The following is a 24,259-nucleotide window of genomic DNA, read 5'->3' on the forward strand; positions in this document are numbered from 1 at the left end:
AGAAATAAATCACTTTTAAATTGATGCAAAAAAGAAATATAAAGAAAATCTGTTATTTTATTTTATTATAAGGTTTCCATGTTTGTCCTTGATGTGAACTTTGCCGGAAGATTAACGTGTTTCTGCAGTTCCATCATTATAATCTAATTCACGGTTCCATCGAGAAATTCGAGACGCTGAAAAAATTAAATAATATAAATTAAAAAATTGTTCAAAGTTATATTTTATAAATTTAATTCTCTATTTTTAAACAAAATGCTTTCCAAACAAACATTAAATAAACATGCATCCAAATGCACACTTGAAAAATTCAAAAAATAATATAATAAAAATAAGTATTACTTACAGTCACGGGTACGTACTTCAACTTGCCAATTACTAATAATGACAAGCTTTTCACCATTTGCAGCGATTATGAGAGTGGCACCGTCAGGAAAACGTCATTCCTCGCGCACATGCTCATTCTTTGGGTCAAATTATCGCACACTGCCATTGGGCAAACGAATTTCGGAAGAACTATCTTTGTACCATTTTTCTACTTGACCACTGAAAAAAAACTATTTGATTATAACATTATTAATCAAAAAATTATCTATAATTTTAAAAGAACATACTTGTTCTCTTTTTTATTCACAAATTACATCTTAACTCTTAATGTAACTTAAGCATAAGCCATGCATATTTTTCAGTAGATTAGTAATTAAATTAAATTAAATTTAAATCACATTATCCGGAAAATTGAGATATTTTTTTATATCCATAAAGAATACTTTTCAACAAGCATATAACATATCAAAATGAGTTTGTGCTATAAAGAAGTGTTTATGTTTCAAGCAGTACTAAAATGTTTTTTGAGTAAGAACTTAAAACCACACGAAACCCATGCGGTTTGTGATATCTTACTTAATATAATTATGTTAGAAAATATATTTTGACAATTTGTTTATTCTGAAAATTCCAAAATCCAGTCCAGCAAGTGTGGTGTGAAATGTTGGCTTTTCTACATAAAGATTATGTACATTATTTTAACCTCACTATAAAAATTTTCTTTAACATCATCATTGTAGTAAAGATATTTGCCATCTGGGGAAATAAATTTAATGTTTCTATTTGGAAACCTCAATTTTCTAGACCCATCTCGTTTTTAGTTTCAAAAGGATTTAAATTAGTCTTTTAAGCTGCTTTTACTTGCAGAGGGTTCAGGTATTATAATCATTCTGTAATACTGATACTGATTACTGTTGTTAACTGTAGCAAGTTTTTGACTTAAACCAAAATTGTTTGTTATAGAAAGACTGTCAAGCTTCTTGAATTGTTTGCAGAATCATTATCAACATTTTTGGAAATAAAATCGAAAGATTCATAAGAGGTTCTTCTATAACTTATAAGTGATTATTTTTGTTTGTTATTACCTAAAGATTTGTGGCTTACGCTAGAACTATGAACATTAGATTCAAAGCTTTTGTTTTCGATTATGTTTGAAGGATTGGTAGATCTTGACCGATTAGAATTTGATTTATGTATAAAATAACTCAGTTCCATTTTTTTTTCTGAATTTACAACAGACTCGTTAAAATTATTGTCTTTTGGCTAAGGTTATATTAAAATTTCGAAAACTCTTTGCCCTTTGTCTTATACTATTATCCATTATTATCTGTATTTACTTTTTTACATCTATTTTGTCTTTCAATCTCAAAAGCTTTATATTTTATGTAATAAATATTAAATTGATAGTCCTTAGAAGTTATATCAGAAATTTGCTACCTGTTAAAAAGTTTTAGGCTAAGCACTATCTGCACCTGAGACAGGGGACCCTCTCACCGACCCGCAGAAACTGCAAATGCCACTTAGGCAGGAGTTTATTCCAAAAATACCCTTGCGAATACTCAACAATTTATGATTTTCATAACTTGTAAAAAAAGTAATTATACTCGGCATTTTTGCGAATATTGTAAGTTTATTGCGTTACTAAGAGGTATAATGCAGTTTCAAACGATAAAAGATCTGCCTAGGACTTCGATCTGTTAGAACACCAGCAATTATCAAAGCGAAAAAGGCGCAAATTCTATCCGCAAGCAGAAGTTATTGGGTCTTTAGATAAATTAAGGTAAGTTTTACAAACTTACTCAAGAAAAATAGATCGCATTCTCAACCAGCGATTGAAGACAATAAGGGAAAAGAACCAGTGTTCTTGAAACCGTATGTTGGAAACAGGCACCGTGACATCTTGTTTGCGAAGATGATGAAAAAAGATAAAATAAAATCGATACCAAATAATCTTTCAACCCTCAGAATCATGTAGTGTACGCTACTAGCTGTACGGAGGCCCTCGACACCTTTTTTAAAAAGTTAGTGTGGTCATCACTCGTCATTAATGACGGTTGGGTTATTTCTGGGGCTACTGAAGTACATTTCTGTGAGGAGGGGATCATAATCAGTGTTTTTTGATAAAACAATTTCACGTAATTAATTTTCTACATTATGCAAAATTTCTTATAAAAGATGGTGTGATCTTTGGCTTTGCCGAAAAAAGAACAAATTAAGATATGAAAAAAAATTAACAAAGTTTTGTCGTTAAAAATTTAATAATAACAAAATATTTTATAGTTTTTGTAGCGGTATCGAATTTATCGAGTGCATTGAAAAGTAAAATTTGTGAACGTAAATTCTGTGTAAATAACTATTCAAGGGAATGGTTAGAACGTTGTGTAAAATGATAATCACATAATATAATGGTATCTGCGGACTTTAAAATTAACGTAGTATGAACTGAACTGATTTCACCACTTTTAATACGAGGTGAATCAAGATTAGCGCACCGATATTGTACTTTTGCAATAACTCACTAGTATCCCTTTCCCGGCTTCAAATGAACTAATTTTTGCTTGCAACAAATAGCGGGAAACACGAAGTATATTAATACAGAGGTGACGGATAAATATAATTTATTAACATGACGCAAAAAAAATTTATTGCGCTATTCTTGTTCCGCTGGTTTTCGTTGTTTGTTGTTGTTATCGTACTTTTCCTTAAAACAACAGATAAACAAATCTTACTGTGTATCTGTTGAATTTCTGACCGGCTTTAGTCAGCAGATGAATATTTAGATTTTGTGGTAGCTTACTAGTTACATTCTTAAAATAATAATTGACGATTTCAAAGTGCGAGATATTTTGAATAAGAATCACTACCTTATTACTGTTTTCTTGTTTCGGGAACAGTTTGTTTACCAGTTACATTTTTCGCCAAATATTTATACAGGTCACTAAATGATTAAGTATTAAACATCTATTAAGAAATTAAACACTAATGTCCATGACCTGCGTTAGTTGACAATGTAAAATAATGTGTGTTTAGAGAGATTTCGAAATAGCCGTAGGTATCTTAAACCTATACATATTCAGGACGCGCACCTGCTTTATTGCGTTAGGCACACCCTATTCGATGTGAGTTAACCATTAACATCAGTACGTTAGGAGGACGTTTTATTTATAAAATATATAGGACCTAACTATTACAATATCTAACTAAATGTAGAGTTTTTATATTAAAATGAGTTCACTAAGTTATTATGCGACTAATGTTTAGGATTTTTGTACCTTATTTGATGCATACCACCTTCGGTAATAATTGACAGAATATGACATTTTAAAAACGTTGTTTATTAATAAAATTCTTGAGTATTTAAGTTCGCCGTTATAAATTGTGTAAGAAGTGTTAAAATAAATTAGGTTATGTTAAAAATTAAAAACTTTTTAGCAAAAGGACTGTCTCAAAATCGAAGAAACTTTATGGTATTATTAGTGTCCCTGTTGTTTCGCACGTCTCACAGTATGTATAATCTAATTGGTAGCAACTTCTACAACCTAAACGTTTGCTAGACAGCGGAGTAATTTATTTTGAAATTTCGAGTATAAATTAATCATTAAGTCGTAAAATCTTAACACTCTATCTATTGAAAACTTTGCGTGAATTTGTTGAACAATTTAAATATCTTACTTTAATTTGCTTATACTCTACTAGTTTTCTATAACATGAAACCGTTCAGGTGATTGGATTACCGCGGCGTCTGTTTTGTAATCTTAAAAATATTATTACTAGGTTTGCGCCCTACCTTGAGAATATATCTCGTAATTTATGTGTGCTTGTTATTTCTTTAGATTGAAAGCGCAAGCAAGAAAATGAATCCATTTTGTCGATGAACTCTTTGTTTTATCGGAATTTAATTTTTTTTTACTAATGATTATAACAAATCTATCTGATAGAGTATTTCCAGGTACCTAAATATAACTTAAATGATATTCACAATACACATAATTGGCTACGTCTAGTTTATGTATAAATTATACATGAGTAAGTTTTTCATTACATTTTCATTTTGTATACTCCGTTTTGGTTTTAAAATTGGACACCGTATATCCTTACGTATTAATTATATCTTTTATATCAGCTCTGTGATACTTTCACTTGTGCTACGGAACAATCATTTATTGCAAAAATCTTGCAAACAAAGCTTTTACCTCTTACTGATTATGACATCGCATCGATTTTCTAACATGCATAAAAATATTTTATGTTAATTTAAATATTGTAATATTTTTGACTTTTTAATATTTTCTGTTTATAAATATTGATTGTGTAGCTATTGCTCCAAAAGAAGCAACTTTTATATTTGAAACTCAACTCGGCAACGATTAACTATAATCAAAATATAATTTTACGTAATGTTATATTATTTCAATACATTTATACTATCTTAAATTCTTATAAATGTACATACATTTATGCCACATTGATACTTTTATTTGCATCGAACGTTTGTCAAAAATATGATTATTAAAGGTAGAATAAAAATATGAATCATCTATGCCATTTGTGGTAAAAATTTGGTCATGCACCGATTCTAATTTATTTTAATACTCTTGTGGAAATTGCAGCGCACTCGTCGAAGCATTAGAAGGAAACGATTAGTATAAGCTTGAAATAAATTTGCCGTAATTAAAGAGAAATCATTTGTAAAATGTAGGCAAAAAATCGTAATTATATTATCAATAGAATATGAAGACATTTTTTTCTTCATTATTTTTTAGACGGGTACCTCATATTTTATGATAGCAGACAACGACCAAAGAACAACGGGGAAACCATTTCGCCACTGTTGCTCAATCGCTTTGAAGTAATCTGCGGTAACTTTTTGACCTACTAACTTTAAAAGTGCAAGCTAGTCACTTTAACCACATAACGGAAGTTCATAAGACGTTCTACACATCTCCTTATATCAGACATTGCATTTTGCAATTTCGATAAGTTCAGCGTAAAAACATGATTAATATGTTTAGGCATACAATATATATACTAACTAAAATAAACCACTCAATTTTGTATGCTATTTATGGCTAAATAACACTTTAATTTTATCAATACAAGCATTCTGTGTTCCGAAAATTATGTATAAATATACATTCGCGAAAATATTATTATGAAGAGTGCCAACAGTCGCGCGGCGTATAGAATGGCATGGCGACTTTGGTAAATGCGGTGTCCTATTGTGGCGGCGGTGCTCGAAGTGCCTTGCCATTGCGGCGATGATCTTGAATGTGAGTCGCATATGAAACAAGGCAGGTCGTCTCTCTTCGCTCAAACCGTGCCATCTTTTAGGACTTGCGGGTTAACAGTTACGGTTTTGCGTGTAGCTTATACAGAGGCTTATACAGATACCCATTATTATGTATAAATGTATGGTAATATTCAATAATTCATGTTTAGCCGAAAGGATAAGTGCTCTAGCAGTGAGAATTACATTCCTTAAACCCCGTAAAAAGATTATGTTATGTATACATTATAATTGGAGCACACTCATGCATTTAAATAATACCCGCTTTTTAAATAATTTGAAGATTTTATTATCATGTCAGCTGACGATGTCAGACGACCGATCTTGCGCTGTCCGGGTCATCGTATTTTATTGTTTCGAAGGTGTTAATACTGTTAGCCCTAAGGCTTTTACAGCTTCGTCTGACTTCGACGAGTTTACGGAGCGGAAGTGTCTGTGAACTATACTAATCCAAAGACTTTCCGCGACCATAATGATGTCGTCGTTCCAGGTGAGTTCGCGTTGGTTCGTCAAGAAAAAAAAATTAAACTAATTTAAAGACTATTTCGATTAGATTCACGCTCTTTCATATTAAATCAGGTGTACCACAAGGTTAGGTACTGGAACTTGTACTGTGCAATATCTATACTTCCAAACTGCCCATATCAAAAGACATCATTTTTTTGTCATTACTTTCACAATAACCTTTATCCTGTAGTAGAGCGAAGTATTCCTAAGTTTTATAATCACTTCAGAAATCTTCACATTGTTATAGGATTTTTATCAAGTTTTAATTAAAAATTAAAATAGTAATATTTAAAATTAATTACAAGACACTTCAGAGAATTTCACGTGAGTGTATTGTTAAACCGTACACAGTAACCCACAAGAATTACTAGTGTTATGAACCATGGAGTATTACCAGCTTATTTTTATTTCTTGGTCTATCTTTACTTTAAGAATATTTGCAATGTAGCCAGTATGGCGGTATTCATTTGCTAAGGGTACATGTATTGTCATATACATCGCTATTTTTCTGACATAAATAATATTTTTAGCACAGAGAAAACATGGTGAAATACAGTGAGGATCATTAAATTTTGTTATCTAGCTGCCTAATCACGCGTCCCATTAACTCTTTTTGCGGGTGGAATTTCGTAAAATTGTTACTTGACCTCTACTCGGCGAAAGGCATGTTTCTACCAAATTTTGAGCCTCTTCGCCTCGAGGTTCCTAAGATACAGCGATAAGTCAGTACATATGTACATGGAAAGCTGTCGAATATATTTACTAAGTATATATATAGTCTGTTTTTCTTAATTCGCACTAATAGTTTTCTCATATTTTATTACCCTGGACTGGCTTCAAAAATGGCGCATAACAAGTTAGAGCGCAAAAGTCCTACCTCATAACTTTCACTTTGGGGCAGGAGAGTGTCCTCCTATTCGCTTAAAAAATATTATATTGACACAAAGAATAAGTGCTTGAAATACCTCTGTCTCCACTCGAATAATAGTCTAACATGAGTAAATCCCAAAAGGTACTTAGAAGATGAGACGGCTTCAGTAACCAGTATATTTTTCGAGTCGGCCTACAGCGCACTCCGGACAATCCAGCTGGACACAGTTCTAGTCCTAGTGTTCACGGGGCACAAGGAATTCTCCGAGTACCTGCATAGGCTTAAACCGAACAAAGTCCTTCGTGCATCTGTGACTCTGCGGTGGACCAGGCCACGGTCTGCAAATCGCGTAACCGCTTACTGTCCCGTATTTTGCGGCATGAAAACAGATCTGGGAATAGAATAAGGAGTCAAAATAGATAGTCGCAGCATCGCCTCCCTGACGAGGGACGCAGGATACCGTCACACTTTCTTACAAGATCCAAGAATTGAAATAATGGCAGAAAAAAATAAATAAAAAATAAGGCCAGACAAAGAAATTAACAGGTATATATAATAAAATAATTGTGATATAGAAGTAAGACATATTCAAAATCTAGAATTGTAAGTGAATGCTTTTAAAGAAAAATAAAATGAGAATTGTAAAAGATGTAAATAAGGACATAATATAAAATGTGTAAAAAATTTAATATTCTAAGGAATGTGGCGAAGGATGGATGGCGATGCATAGCAAAAGCAATAAGAATGAAAGAAAATGTGGAAGAAGTGAGAAGATAGAATTCCAGATATTGTGAAGCATGAGTATATACAACAAAAGCAAAAAGATTTTCTAGGTTGATAGAAATTGATTGCTTTTTATGAACAACAAGCTCCTAGTATATTATACCGTTTTGAAACCATTAGGAACACACAGCATACAGATGTAGCGAGTCATAATAGCAAAGTATCCCCCAAAATTCGCCACGATACGGTCATCGGCTTTTTGCGGTATTCGTATCCAGTGACTTACCGCGACCTCGACGATTTCGACTATTTGTTCTATTAAAATTTTGTTACTTCATCTTATTATAAAGTGGTTTTGTGACTCGGTGCTGATGAATACATTAAAAAAAATAAAGACTAATCCTTTTTTTTGTAATGCAAACATCCTGAATGAAACCGAAATCTTGTGTTTTTATGTGGACTTTTTATTTGGCGGTGAATGGCACGCTTATAGCAGCTACACTACACAACGTTTGTATATATAACCTTGTGCTGTCCGTTCCAAAGATATACATCTCGTTAAGTGTCCCTAATTATTGAGATGTAGTATACACTACTATATGAATTACTAAGTTTCACGAGCTACAGAACCTTTCTGTCTAAAACATAATAATGCACACAATGCCGGTTCTGGGGTTATAAGCGCCACGTCAAATAAAATTTGACCCTTTTGCACTTAAACTTTTTATACTTTAACTGCAATGTTAAAAAAAGTAAAAAAAGGCAAAATATCAAATTTGTACAATAAAGAACTTTGTAAAACAAATATTTATTAAAATAATAATACTATAGTTATAAACTTAAATTGGTATAACATATGGAATAATTAAAGAGCGTATTTAAAAATGTGATATACTGTACCAAGAGAACACGTATGTTATATAAGTGTGACATACAATTTTTTTTTGTAAAAGTATTTAACAAAAATTCAAACATTAACACAATTTTTTTTACTGGTATCCTCAAAATTTGACGCCGGCTTGTCTTGGCCCAGATGCACACGGGACACGGGGGGTTCTCGGAGTACCTTCACAGGTTTAAAAGCCTGTGAAGGTACTCCGAGACTGTGGTGCACCTGTTGGCCAACTGTTCCGCATTCGGGGGACTCCGATGCGATTCCGAGCTTCTGCTAGGAAACAAGATTAGTGAGGACAGCGTCGCCTCACTGATAAACAGTGACGAAGACAGGCCTGCGTTCCTCAAATGTTACAGAGCGATAATTGAAGACATAATTAATAGGAATAAAAGAAAATAGTACAGGTTGGGTAAAAAATTAAAGGAATACGAGGAAAAGTAAAACACTAATGTGAAATAAATAAAGATAAAATAAATAAACAAAACAGAAACCTATGTAAATATGTAAAAATTGCTTAATTGTGAAAGTAAATAAGTATTTTAATTAACGATGTTATATTATATAATTAGATTGTAATGCCCTGTCCCTTAAATATGATAGAGCCATTAAATAAAATAAAAGAGTCGGTGCTTCACTCATGTTAATCCGCCTGTAGTTCACAGACTCCAAGGCGTACAGCGCAGGTCTATGCTTAGGACAACGGGTGCGCCGTGATACATACGCAATGAAGACCTACGTGTTGATATAGAACTGCCAGCAATCGTCCAGTTCCTTAAACGGGCATCAATTCATTTTCTTTAATTCTATAAAAATTCTATAAGTCAAGCCACCTACTCTGCACATCGTCATCGTCGCCATTCGATAACCAACCGGTCTCGTCGGAAATGAGGTCGGATCGTATATCGCAGGGGACGCCTAGCCCCGATCATGCTAGATAGAAGCTTTGCTGGTTTCTTCTGCCACTTCTCCCAGTAACGCTTTCCCCAATAGTAGTAGCAGTGATATTAGCCAAAAGCAAACGGATTTGGTTGAGGTTCTGCCCTTTCGGACGCACTTGTGTCGACATATTAAGCGAGTTTCATCGACAAGTGACAGCCTAAACCGAGGTCTTATGCCTAGTCACTCCATAGAGCGTTTACCGAAGCGATCTAAGAGCTCGGCGGAATTTCATTCTGGTAAAATAGTAATATAAACCGGTACGAGCCAAGGCTCCCCCGGGAGCCCATGACCTTAGCTACTTTAAAGAGATCTTAGGCACCCTGCCCTATCACCTCAGACCCGCGAAATCTGCAAATGCCATTTGGGCAGAAGTGACAGTCCGGTAAAAAAAAAGCAGATAGTTTCGTATCTTATTACAATCAATGACATAACGCGGCCCGCTCTTTAAAGCTTGTTAAACGCTTTACGAAAAACATTTTTACTTTACTAAAACATCCACATTTATGGTGATGATTTATAGTAAAACCAATTACGTCAAGCTACTCAAAGTTACAAACAGGCAATAACTTAAATCGTATGAGTTCCGTATAGAGTGACGACTTGTGTCTGTTCACAATTAACTGTACATAATGTAGAAAAGTTATACATGAACATAATCTTTATTTTATTATCTTTAACTTTTTCTTCTTTACACAGTTCTACCAATACTTTGATTAATTTTTAGTATAACTTTGAACAAAATGCGTCGCATTTATGGATGTCATTACGAAACGGGATTAACTCAATATCTAGTTATTTTAGATACAAACTCCGTCGGTGTTAAAATATTAAAATATATTAATTTTTTTTCAATTTTTATTTCTTTCTTCAATAGTAAGCTACCACCGTTTCAAAACTCTGATCTGTTGATATATATATATATATATATATATATATATATATATATATATATATATATATATATATATATATATATATATATATATATATATATATATATATATATATATATATATATATATATATATATATATATATATATATATATATATATATATATCGTAGTATTCTAAATAAAATGTAATTGAAAATAATTTGTTTACTTTAACAAGTTAAGTGAAAACTGTTTTTTAATAACATTATTAAGATTTTCTGTAAATATGACATAAGCACTTAATACCATTCGAATCAACATTATTGCGGTTATTATCGAAGTTTTTATTAATAAAAACTTGACCTTCTTTAGTTGTAGATGACTCGAATTATGAATAAGTTTTGGGGACTGAACACAGTAATTATTGGTTATCGACTTGTTCGCGACCTCCCGTTCACATATATTTTAAACGTTCCGAAGTTGCATCAAAATCTTAGACGAAGGTTATGAAAAAAATAAATAAGAATAGTTGTAGTGAACTAAAATTTAATTTTGTGTATACAAAAATATGTTATTTTAGATAACGTCTAGTTGTTTTTTTAAAAGTTAAGATTCATTAAAGTAAATTGTAAATGTTAATCTGAATAGTTTCCGATTTTTAAACAGACATAAATATAGATTTTTAGAATTATTCTCGATCATTCTAATGTAAAGTTCGTGCGTACGCGAGCCTTTCTCTAACACTTACTGTTACATAACGCCTTACAAAATCTTAAAACATAGTTTGTATGCATATCGTATATACGTATATATGTTATCATTGCACATATACGTACACCTACGAGCAAGTAGTAACCCAGCGATTGAGAACTAAGACTCGCGATCATAAGGACTTTGTAATACCACACTGAGATCGACAACCGGTCTGCTAAGCGTGGCCATTATTTATATCCCCCATAAATATTTGCGGGAGGGCCTTGCAGAACATGTCTATGGACTGAAACATCAACCTTTGAGTTTTATTTTATCTAGTATTGTTGCCATAATTTCTTAGCAATATTATCGCTCGAATTTTTCAGGCCAATACTTGTTTGTCATACAGAACAAAGCACTAAACAATTTTTATTTTGGAGTTGATTAAATATCATCTATAGCATCATTTCAGCCGTAGGATGTCTACTGCTGGATGTAAGTCTTTCTTATTGATACACATATCAGCATTTAATTGATAGTAACCATTTCACTGCTGTCAATGTCATGTCTCTGGTCTGACGGAACGAAGAAGAATATAGTAGCTAGTGCAAATATTGAACTTAAGTGAAATGCAATTCTGTTTCTCCTGATATAAAGTACAAACGACACAGAATATTTTAAAGATCTGGATAATGTCATATTGTGAATAGCCAGGATATCTCATACCCATAAGTAAATGCGATCCAACATTCCTTAAACTGGTTGGACCGTATATGAAACCGATACATTCAAATGGCGGAAGCTAATACGGCCTCTTGAACTGGTACTGGAGGCGATGTCGCAAAAGGAGAGGAATAGCGTTTATGCGATACTCCACACTCCTTACCCTCTGCAACTTCAATAATCGTTTAGATTACTGTGAGGTATAATAACTATCTCCTGCTCCATTATAGCTAGCGGTAGAGCTGATCTTTGATTACACCCGCAGCATAGGGTTGAGAATGACCTGTATTTGATTGGTACTTCGGAATGTCCATTGTTCGCCTAAGACAGTAGCCGTGGCCTGGTCACCCAATGGGAAGAGAAGAAGTTAAAAGATACCTACATGACTCGAGGTGTATAGCTGTCACGAGGAGGTCGCTCTAAAAAGGCTCGTTAAACTCAATTCACAGGGCAAACATGTGCTTCCGCATAGGTGATGTCACGCAACATAATCGACGTTACAGAGGATCAACGAAAGATAATATAAATTATGTTTAAGTTTAAAGTATTGATTTTAATTTACTATAACATAAAAATGTCTATAATTATAATATCGATATCCGAAAAAATTTAAAAATTGTCGATATCTAAGTTTTATAATTTAATTAATTTCAGGATTAAAATCATTTGAAGATTTTATTGTTTTCTTAACGATTTTATCATGGTTTTCGCCATAATAATTATCTAACATGCATGGCAAACCTTCAACATAGTCGTAATCTTTTAAGAAGACGTTGGACTTGAATCAGTCACGACCGTGGCTTTTGATAATTTCTTAAACTTTGTGTAGGAATAAGAATCAAGGCCAGAATATACTAGTTTTAGAAAGATTTCGCTCAACCTTTTAATAATATCTTTTTTTTATTTAATTCTATTTTGAAATAAATGGTAAAAACGGTAAGTCAAAGTCTTTTTCGGGCTTTTTAATTTATGCTAAAATTTATAGTAGAAATCATAGTAATAGTAAATAAAATAATAAATTACGTTAAACAATAGCTTAACAGCAAAATTGACAGGTGGAAAGTAACAACGTAGTATTTTCAATAATGGGGTATATTGACTAATTTTTTTTTAAAGTATTTGCACATAAGACCGACCGACCGAGGATCGATTAAAATTTTAAAATTAATTTAGACAAATTGGTTAAATAATTGTTTTTTAACTATAAATTGTAATATACATATATAAATGAACTGATATGATGAAAATGTAAAACCGTGTAAGGATTTTATTACTACAGTAATCGAATCGAGTAAAACTGCTAGGATATTGCCATGTCCGTAGTAAATCACCGTCATTGCGATCTTGAGTTACGCTGCTGGCAATTACACCATCACATTAAGATTAGTGCAATCTTTCGCAGTAGAGCACAACATTCACACTGAGATGAAACACTTAATTATATGTGAAGAATAGCGTTTACCATGTTTATTAGACTGTCTTCAGCAATCGTTATAAATGGTGTTGTCGTCCATATTATTATCTATATGAAAATATTTAAAGTGACTGCTTGTGTACATCATGTGAACAATGCCGGGAGAGTACATGTTGATAGAATCAATTTTTTTGCCTTCCTACCTACGAGGGTTCCAAAAGCAATCTCGTCGCAAAAGAGTCCACATAAAACTCAGTCGGTTTTTTAAAGTCACTTTTACAATATTCATGAAATCCTGCATACTATAAAAATATTTTTTTTTAAAATTTGTTATAGTGTGCTTGTTCAATTTATAACAAGATCATTTTGAGAGTTGAAAACCAATGGCGGAGGCTTATGTCCAACAATCGACGTCCTTCACCTAAAATGATGAAGATGAAGTAATTAGAGGTCCATGGGAGTCTATTGTAATATTGTAATACCCTACACACTTACTAACGAAATATTTTTTAACCTAACTAGCTTATTATCCTAGTGTTAACACTATTTATATTGCAATTTTTTTATTTATTTACATTTATGCCCATAGACCAAATTGTCAAATTGTCATATTCGACTATGTACCATATTTTCTACACTATTTTTTTCTCCAAGAGATTCTCTAAATCTCATATTGTAGATAGTACGAAAAACACGACCATGCCAAAAACAAAATTTGTACCTACTATTATTTATAATCATGAGGTATTCAAGTATCTCATTGGACAAAAGCTTGTGAAAATAATTAAAAAATACATATTTGAATTGTGTTAACAATTAACGGATTTACTTAATAGCATTCATAGCAGAACTAAGCTTGTTCGATAAATCATAATTATGGGAATACCGTTGTAAATTTGCGTGTAATTTTAACTCAAAAAAAAACTTCGTTATTGAATACAATATTTACTTCATTATTGAGATGTACATAGATTTCAATAATTTTAATTTTAGACAAAGCAAACTTTTCGAATTTAGTTTTATTTCTTGTTCCTTAATAAATTATTATAAGTGAACCAATGAGTATCGTCTACAACGTCTGGTCTTAGTAGTCGAATTTCAGGCTTAAAAATTAAAGATGTATCTTCTAAAAACAATAATATGACTCAGTTGTCCCTTACAAAGTAAAACAAGTCAGTGATATAAATGAATAAAAAAGGCCCAATATTGAACCTCGATGTGCGCCTGTTTTAACCTGAAACTTTACAGTAACTTAATTATGAATAATTTTGTTTATTAGTAAATCAATATTAATACATTTCTAATCTCATTAAATCCTTTTTACTTATTGTATGGTTATAGGTCTGTTTAATAAAAATCGTCTTGATGGTGCATAAGCAAACATTGGGTTGACACGTACTGTTTATATTTGTGTTATCTCAACTTTACAAGGGGAAACAGTAGAATACTTTTTATATTAAAATTCAATATATCACCCTCTTTAGTAATGAAGTTAGAAATGAGGTCCAATCACCTACTTAGGTAGATATAAACAACAGACAAGGTGACACTTTCACCTTCTTAAATAAACACCTGCTTAATCTCTACGAATTTACATTCCGAACAAAGATTACGGAGTATATTTTATTAACAACAACCGATATAGCAAAAACGTTAAAAAAATTAGCGCAGGTGAAATAGTGTTATTAAAAATATTATACTTTAGCAGGTATTAATGAATGAAATGAATGTTATTAATGTTACAATAAAGTACTAATGTATGATAAAAACGAACTGAAAGAGACTTTATTTATATAAGTGATTTACAATTAATATTTTAGAAATGTTTATAGGAACAAACATGCCAGTCACTGTATTACTTAACTTCATAAGTACAACAGAAAGTTGATCTAAAGTAAATTACTAAAGTTGATGTAAAGCAATGCAAGGAATTTATTTGTAATTTTACTGCACTATAATTAAACACAGAAAAAATTCGTTTAGGAACACTAAAGTTTTTAATTTATAAGTGCATTTAAAACGTCTGAACATCATAATTAATGTAAGATGGTAGAGTTTTTTGTAATTGTGACCTCATACAATTTTAATGTTTTGATTAGCAGACCTCCGAGTTGAAAACACGACTCGTAGACTTCATGCTAAGTACGAGACTCAGTCTTACGTCAGCTTGAGTATTAGAGGTGTATCTTGTTACGTAATTATTACAACAGATTCAAAACGTTGTTTCCTAGTTCTCAGTCAAGAAAAAAGAACGTTTTGCGAATGACACTGTTAATATTAAAGAGTTCTTAATGAAATCTGGGCTAGACGTTTTCGCCCTAATGAGAACAGACCTAAAAATCAGCCGACAAATATAACCGTCGGCACTATCGGACTAATAAGGCGTACTGAACAGTCTTGTCCTAAAGTTCCAAGCGATGAGCGCTAACACCGTGCAAAGCAGGATTATACGTTTCGCAAACCAGCTTGCAACATATTATGTTTGATAGGGTAGATCATCTACCAAAAGATATCTTTTTAATATAAATTTTAAAAAATTGTGAGCGTAATCTATCCGTGTTAAAAATATCGTGATTTAACACTTACATATGGAAATATAATAATCTAATCAAACGGGAAAAAAATTTATAGCCTTAACACCCATAGTTAGCTTTACTTAATATTAGGTTATAATTTCTATTATCGTAATAACACTCTAAACGTTTTTATAATGTAAATAAGACGAGTATTATGATAAAAGGTGCAAAATTTAAAATGTCGAATCTTCTTAAAAATGCAAATAATATGATAGACTAAAAAAATAATAGTTATTTATAACGCAGATAAAACATGAGCTTTTAGGTAGGTAATAATTGTGGAACTTATATATTCCACACTTGATGTGGCTAAGAAAAGATCTAAATATAAATAATAGAATTTACTAACAGTTATAGTATAATTAATTGCGTTGTCTCGATTATACCTACGATGTAGTACGTAAAATTAAAAAACAAAAATCGATTATAGGTTGGTCGGTACATTAAATGTCAGATTCCTTTTCGGGGCTGCATTATAGCGAATATTGAATATAATGGAAATACGAGAGAGTTAAATCATTCTGATTTTATAAATATAATATTTTAAATTCCATAAAACTTTTTATTTCCTTTGTACATCGAGAAAAGAAATGGTTTATCTTGCATTTATACAATTAAAGTGATGTTCGGTTAACCAATAAACATTTTGTTTTTTTTTAAATTCATAAAATTTCTCGTACTTCCTATATAAAAATGCGAACTCTTATATAAAGCTATCCACGAAATGAAAAAAAAATTGTCCAGTGTTTGCTTTGTAAGCTAATTCTAAAATTGAGTAAACGATAGTGATTTCGCAAAGATCAAATATTTTAAGATATATCTGAGAATCTAAAACAATGAAAATTATTTCGTCACCGGCCGCTCTGAAAATGCCAATCTCGTCTCTACAACTAGACATCTAGACAACGATGAATAAACAACATTCTAAAAACAAAACATTATTACCAATTATAATATATGGTAATGACTATTACGCACAGTACTTGTGCGAAACAATATGCTGATTGTTACAGTTATATTTACGCCTTTACGTATAACTTATCTAATTTCACTTTTTATATTACTAGGTTTCGGTGCGTTATTCAATTGCCTTTTTTACGCATTTATTCACACGTGTAGTTTAATCACTATGTTTGTTGAAGTAAAGACTAAAGAAAAAGAACAAATCTTTTTTTTATTAGTGTACTAACTATGAATTAATATAATGGTCATTAAGTCATGAAGCATTAAAAAAAAAACTAGAATGTGATTAGGCGTGCTGAGCGATATCCTACAGGTATAAAAGACATTCTATGCAGTCACCATCACGTTCACGCGATGCTGCACAGCACTTTGTCAAATAGAACCTATGCAACGCGACATCTGCATTCATCATCTTAAGACATGGCTAGGTACATCTCATTAGCCAAGTAAGTATATAAGCGATGGCGCCTTCAAACCGGAAAATGTTACAAACAGTAAAATAAACATTCGTTTTGGATTTTTTAAATACATTTTCTTGATTCAAACTATATTTTTGGTGTCATTTCATGCAATTCATTAAGATTTTTATACTACTGAGAACTCCTATTTAAATATATTAATGCTTGTTATTACAAAACCTCGCCACTGTAAAGTTTTGTAATGCTGCTTTACAAAGCTTAAACTTTTAACATCTTGCCAAACAATCAACTAGTTAATTTAAAATTGCAAAAATTTTATTTAATGTAAAACTATAGTAGAAATAACATAATCATAATGGAAAATAGGTATAATTTCTATAAATTTATAAAACGCAATCATGTTTTATAAACTTATTGAAATTATATTTATTATTACAATATATTCAGTGGTATATTATTGTCATTGTAAGTTATATGATTGATTAGTATTTATAATAATGAACAAAATTTAAATGGATCCGTAATTAAAACATCAAGTTAAAAAACATGAACTAAAACAATGCAGTTTCAATAGTGTTGGTAAATTCTATGCGCCGTACATATAAATCTAAACTACAGTGGAGTTTCCTTCGATCTTATTTTTGTAATTACGACACTGGGTTAATCACAGCGGGCACAGGGACAATGGGTTGCGTCAGTACGGCCACGGAACAGCTTCCGTTCGCTTCTTCACGGACCTCGAAGCTCAGGCAGCAACGAGTGGGAGATGGTACGTTTGTATATAACCGGCAGTCGCCCACCCATCTACAAGCAGTTACCGATCGCTTCAGCATGAAGGTAACGTTCTATTCCCATACTATCGTAAGATGCGTGAATAACACATATATAAGTATATCTTACTTGTATTATTGTTTACGATCGTCTTGAGTCTAATTCTCACTTGCATAACTTCGTTTCACCTCACAACTCGCATTATGATCATAAATGTTCTCACGATATAGCGACTGATTATACAAAAAATCAGCGGTTATTCCGTAACTATTACATATCTTAGAAATGTACTTTTCTTCCAATTTTTGTTTATTTCTATGTATAAATGCAGTAAATACTCATACACATATTAATATATAAATATACGTGTGTGTATACATATATCAACATGTATAAATATATTATTTTTATCAGGTATTCGTTTGCTTGTTGGCGCTGGCCGTGGTCACGAAAGCCGGTTACATCGGCGGCGGCGGCGGCGGCTGGTCGGGCGGCGGCGGCGGCGGTGGCTGGTCGGGTGGTGGTGGCAGCGGCGGTTGGTCCGGTGGCGGAGGAGGAGGCGGCTGGTCCGGTGGCGGTGGCGGCGGCTATGGCAGTGGCGGCGGTGGACGTAAGTCGCAATATTGTATTTTCACACAATTCTTTTGCAAAGATCCATCATTATGATCATCATGTCAGCTGATAGACGCACACAGAAGACCTTCTCCAAAAATTGCCATGATAACCTTCCACTTAGTGGAGGACCTACCCACGCCGTGTCTACCCACTCATGGTCACCACTGGCGTACCTTTCGGCCCCAACGGCAGTTGGTTTCACATGCGAACTAATCTTCTACTTTCATACAAACTATTCAAGTTACATGATTGACCGCAGTTCTTTGGTCTTCTCATTTCCGATTCACTCTCACAGCCTTTGTATCTACGTACAGGAATAGTTCTTGGCTTTTAAACGCCCCAAACTAAAATATGGCGCCCTTTTTCGTTAAAAAATATACTTTCATTTATCCTTTATAGGTGAAGCATTTGACCTCTGTCTCGCCTGATCTCGAGCACTACATGCTTGCCTAGAAACCTTTTCACTATTGTCTTGAATACGCCGGTAATTGATAACGCCGGTAGGTTGTTCCACTTCTTGACTGTTCGCACAATAAAAGTATTAGCGATAAGCTTAATGCGGGTAGAAGAAGCATCCCCAGAATACCTATCTTTTTGACAGCTATTAACTTAGCTTGGACTCATTAAACGATCCAAAGTTGAAATTTGATTAGTATAATATCCAACAATTCGAGGTGATCTGTCACCGGTATTGATGCACTTTGGAACGTCGAGATAGATGATTTAGTTTTACTGCAAATTAAAAATCGTGTAAAAAATATTTATTTTAAAAGACTTACAATAATTATTTCATTAGAAGTGTTGCGACAAGTGGAATATTATAACGAGCGCATTTGAGAATAAGTTTAACATAACTGCTATTCCTGTTGCTCACGTTTGACGTATAACATTTTCTCTAATGGTATTTATCGAATATTTATACAAAATAATTATATTTTTATATGATCTGTGTCATTAAATTATAAACTAACGAAATGCAACGATCAATGCTGTCACAATATATAATATAAGAATATTACTATATAAGTAAATTGTTTGTTAGTAACATGAATATGAAGGAATTTAGTAAAGTAAAAGATAACAATCGTGTAAAACGACGGCGACGTCTGCTATTGCCTGGCATTAGTGTTTGATGGATTATTTTCTTTCTGCTAGTAAGCTGTCATAGTCAAAAATTACCAGGCAAATGAAATGTATCAACAAGCGTTACAAATTTATAAAAAAAAAATATACATGCAGGCATAATTATAGTTGATGTAAACTCTTATTACTTTTCGGATTAAAACGTATTATGACAATTACAAACATAATTAAAAACTTTTTAAAAATTATTGTACTTTAAATATCTTTTTTTAAATAACAGAGGTGAAGATTATCAAAATCATCACCACCGGCGGCAGTGGAGGCGGATTCGGTAAGATTTTTTTTTTAAAAATGATTGTGATTTTAACAATTGTTATAAAAATTTAAAAATAGAATCATAGTAAGCTCAGAAAAATCATAAGAGAAAATTAAAACTATAATTTTTAATTTTAGGCAAAATGTGTAAAATTGTGGTGTTTTATGATAAAATAATTATATTTTTAATATAAAAATCTGTAATAATCAAGCATCCGTATGTCATAATGTGGATATTATCCGAGAACCAGTCAAAAACAAAGTCAGATCAAAAGCTCCATTTGTAACACCGGAAGCAATAGCAGTTATGATTTAGTTCAATTGCACACAATTGGGTGCGCCTGAAGTGTTAACTTTACTGCGTTATAAACTTAAAAACATTTTCACCCTAGTCTATCACCCTGAACACTAAATATATTACAGTTTATGAATATCATACCACGAAAATATTTACTATGTTCGCGAATGGTTTCAATAGTACATTACAGAGGTCAAAAGATCGAGGCAGGCCACCATCATCCGTTCACTCATCGCATTACAAGTTATGCAATACTGTTATTATGACCCCGAAAGCCTCGCTTTTTATATACATTTCCTAACCGTGATTAGTACTCGGTTCAAATTTATTTTATAATTCAGTTAAGTCAAAATTCCTTGCTACATGCATTGTTTGTTAACTAACTACTCCGTTATATAAAACATGCTAGTGAATTATGACTATAGAACGACGGGTCATCAACGAGTGACAGCCCAAGCCGAGGTCTCCTCGTGGGGGCCCTTGAGCCTAGTCACTCCAAGGAGGGTCTGCCGAAGCGATCCAAGAGCTTGACGGCCTACCAACCGTGTAGTGAAATAGTAGTATCTGGCGGCCAAGCTTCGCTACATTAAAGGAGTTATAAGGCACCCTACCGCCTCGGACCCGCAGAATCTACAGATGGCTTGGGCAACAGTGAAAGTCCAGTTCGGTACAAGAACGAAGGGACACGACAACCATTTTGTGTAAAGATTAACAGGCGCGACGCCGCACTTTTCATAGTTTATTGCACATGTTGCTGTTAAAAAAAGGCGATACTAAAGTTCTGTATTGTTGTATAAATATAAATATTTACAATAAATTGACTATTTTGCAGGCGGCGGTGGTGGCGGTTATGGCGGCGGTGGCTGGTCCGGCGGAGGCGGTGGCGGCGGATGGAAACTTGGCGGAGGCAGCGGTGGTTGGTCTGGTGGCGGCAGCAGCGGTGGCTGGCCTAGCGGTGGAGGCGGCGGCTGGAAACTCGGCGGTGGTGGTGGAGGCGGTGGTTGGAAGAGCGGCGGCGGCGGTGGCGGTGGATGGAAAAGCGGCGGCGGCGGCGGCTGGTCTGGCGGCGGCTCCTCTGGCTGGTGGTGATCTTCTGCGCAGTACAAATTTCATTAATATATAACAACTTCCGAATGCCGTTCGTTTTCATTTCACTTATCCTGATTAAAACAAATAATATAAAATATCTATAATATTGAGAAATGCTCGTGTGGAGTGTTAGCGCTCAAAGCCTATGGTCAGTAGGGTCGAAAGGCTATCCAGTGGCTACCATGAGCTGGTTGATGCAGCGTGGGTAAGCCCCTCACTGGGTAAACCTACGATAAAGTTAAAGTCGCGAGAAGTCGCTGAATACGGGCAGCACAAGACCGGTCATCGTGGTGACCTTTGAGGGAGGACTATAACTTGCAGTGGGTGCCTATCAGCTGATGTAATGATTTATAATATAACGCTTTATGCAATTATATAATATACTTTAGAAGGGTCCAGTGTCTTGAGGTAAATTAGTCCAGCCAAGTTGGCTACCGATGACAATAATGTGCGAATCAAATCATTTGATGGATCTTTATCAAGTTGAGATTAGATAAGTTAGCATAAATGTCATTAACTAGGTACAATATTGTAACCGGTAAACTGCGCCGTGATGGTATTTAAGAAAATAATGTTAAAAAACGTTATGTTGCTATGTTTGATCCATAGTTCTACTAAAAATTAGTACAAATTTGGCAGTTACATTAAAATAGTTTTCCACGGTCCTAATTCCTTCTGTTGATTACGTTTGTGATATTGTTTTTCGATTTTAAGTTCATTCGGGTCATAAAAAGTAATAAGGAAGCGGTAAGCCGTTTTTGTGACCATTTGATTTAAGAAGTCACTGTAGCATTACCTCATTTGCAATAAAACTTTTTAAAATACTAGCACATTATGAGGGATTACGAATATGTTGGTGTCGATGCTACGCCGATAATAAATAATAACTTTGTGTATGTAAATATTACGTATCTAGGATGTACCCTCTGTAGTTTATTTTCGTATATCACAAGATTACGTTATTTATTCAAAATATTTGTATTTCTGTGGGGAACACTGAACGAGTTACACGAGTGTCTGTAATTAATATTTTCTTGAAACAACCTGTAATATTACTGAAAACTCTTATTTCATATAACTTTTGGTTTAACCGCTTTATCTTATATTGTTTAATAATATATTTGTATAAAATCGGTATTTGTAAGTTGTAGTTCGAATTTCTGTTATACCTGCAAAAGCTTAAACAGAACATTATACTTCGTGTTGATATAGGATAAAGCATTTAACCAGCGATTTGTACAAAGTCAGAAAATATTAAATGGTCTACAAAACTTACCACGAAGCAACCATATGCTTATATCTCAATCTGTTTAGTTTATTTTAAAATAATATACTGTTTCAGATCTTTACAAACAGGTGTTAAGGAAGCAACTTTCCACACTAGAGGAAATTGCAGCAAAAACATGTTTCGTGTCTCTCAGAAACACTGGTTGCTAGGCGACGAATTTACTAAACTTTGTTTGGTGACAGGATTTGGTTGACTAGGTCGCAATACCGAACTCGTCTCGGATCATCGCATAAAAGTAGACACGTTTGATGTCCATATAAATTTTAATTGAAGTTACGAATCGAGCGCGCATTGCAAAACAGAACCTTTTTCGCTTTCGCTTTTTAAGATGCTCATTGCCCTACTCTCGCCGAAGATTGTCACTTCAATCACGTAAGTGGTGATGCCACGAAGAACTTTTAGAGCGCACAACACTCTTGAAATGAGCGAGTTAGATTGATTGTTATCGGTAGAAGTTCGTCTGTCTCAGAGTCCTTACTGTCCTTTAAATACCGTCAACGTAACAACTATTTAAAATGATCCCGAGCTTAACGTGAAAATTAGTAACTATATGTAATAGGTTCTTGGTATTGTGATATCGGTTACTCCGATGTCCCTTGGTAGTGGCACAATTCCTGGACCACCACACGTAAGATATGTATCTTCGGCTAAAAGCCACCAAGCTACCGCAATTGCTTTTTCATTTCCAAAATTTGGAGTGTAGCGAAAAAATAAAATTACACCTTTGTGTTTCATGACTTGAAAAGCATTTTGAAGTTGTGATTGAATGAAAGTCTGCAAAGTTCTACAGTTACAGGTGCTGAAGGTGCGTCTGTTACACCTCGGGATATTTGCACCACCTTTGCCAGAATGCTCGCAGAGTAGTTGCAGCGACTTCTTAAATGATTTGCAGACTAGGAAGCGATAATTATTTAGCACATTGATACGTGCGTACCGCACGTCATATTTTCCCGAAACATTATAGGCCTCAGCGTCCTCTCTAGTCGGAATATGACAAAAAAGATGAATGAAATCTGTAGTTTAAAGCAGGAGATGAAGATGGCGCTAGTGAACGGCGAATTTATTATTTATCCGTTTTTAACATCTACGATGGAACTAAACGTCGTTTTGTTAATCTTATTAATGAAGTTTTATGTTTTAAACTTCGGCGAACTCCAGTGGTTTATGGAGCATTTTATTCGCTAAGCTTTAACTACACACTTTCATTTTTACACATGTACACTATAAAATATACTCCCAAAATTATACAAAGCCGTTTAACTTATATATTCCATAAATTATAGAGATTAGCTCTAAAGATCTTTCAAACTTTAAGAATAAATCAAGAAAGCTTTCTGTAACCAGTATTTCTCTTACCTTGAAATATTAATTGCTTCCCTAATTGTAATATCCGATACCTAAATACTCTCATAACATGTCGAGTCTAGTCAATGAATAAGGGAAGGTAATGCGAAGTGGTATTAATGTGTTATTAGGCAGGCAATAGTAACCAAACAAGTCGCAGTTCGGCCCTCCTGGCCTTTGTGTCGAAATGCTAAACTGGTATTATCGACAAGTGACAACCCAAGACCAAGTCCTCATGGGGGCCC

At 33.5% G+C, this 24,259-nt stretch overlaps 1 protein-coding gene across 1 annotated transcript; it reads left to right on the forward strand.

Annotated features, from left to right (window-relative positions):
• The first annotated feature begins 18,036 nt into the window (after positions 1–18,036).
• Positions 18,037–21,382, forward strand: LOC137932870 (loricrin-like). The gene is made up of 4 exons (XM_068776556.1): positions 18,037–18,048; positions 18,397–18,592; positions 19,961–20,011; positions 21,126–21,382. The coding sequence occupies exons 1-4, from the start codon at positions 18,043–18,045 to the stop codon at positions 21,380–21,382; spliced, it is 510 nt and encodes a 169-aa protein (XP_068632657.1). The 5' UTR covers positions 18,037–18,042.
• The last annotated feature ends 2,877 nt before the right edge of the window (positions 21,383–24,259 follow it).

This window comes from Battus philenor, unplaced genomic scaffold, assembly GCF_028537555.1.
Source record: "Battus philenor isolate CCGP_79_NKW_IND1 unplaced genomic scaffold, ilBatPhil1.0.hap1 SCAF_12, whole genome shotgun sequence".
NCBI classification, from domain to species: Eukaryota; Metazoa; Arthropoda; class Insecta; order Lepidoptera; family Papilionidae; genus Battus; species Battus philenor.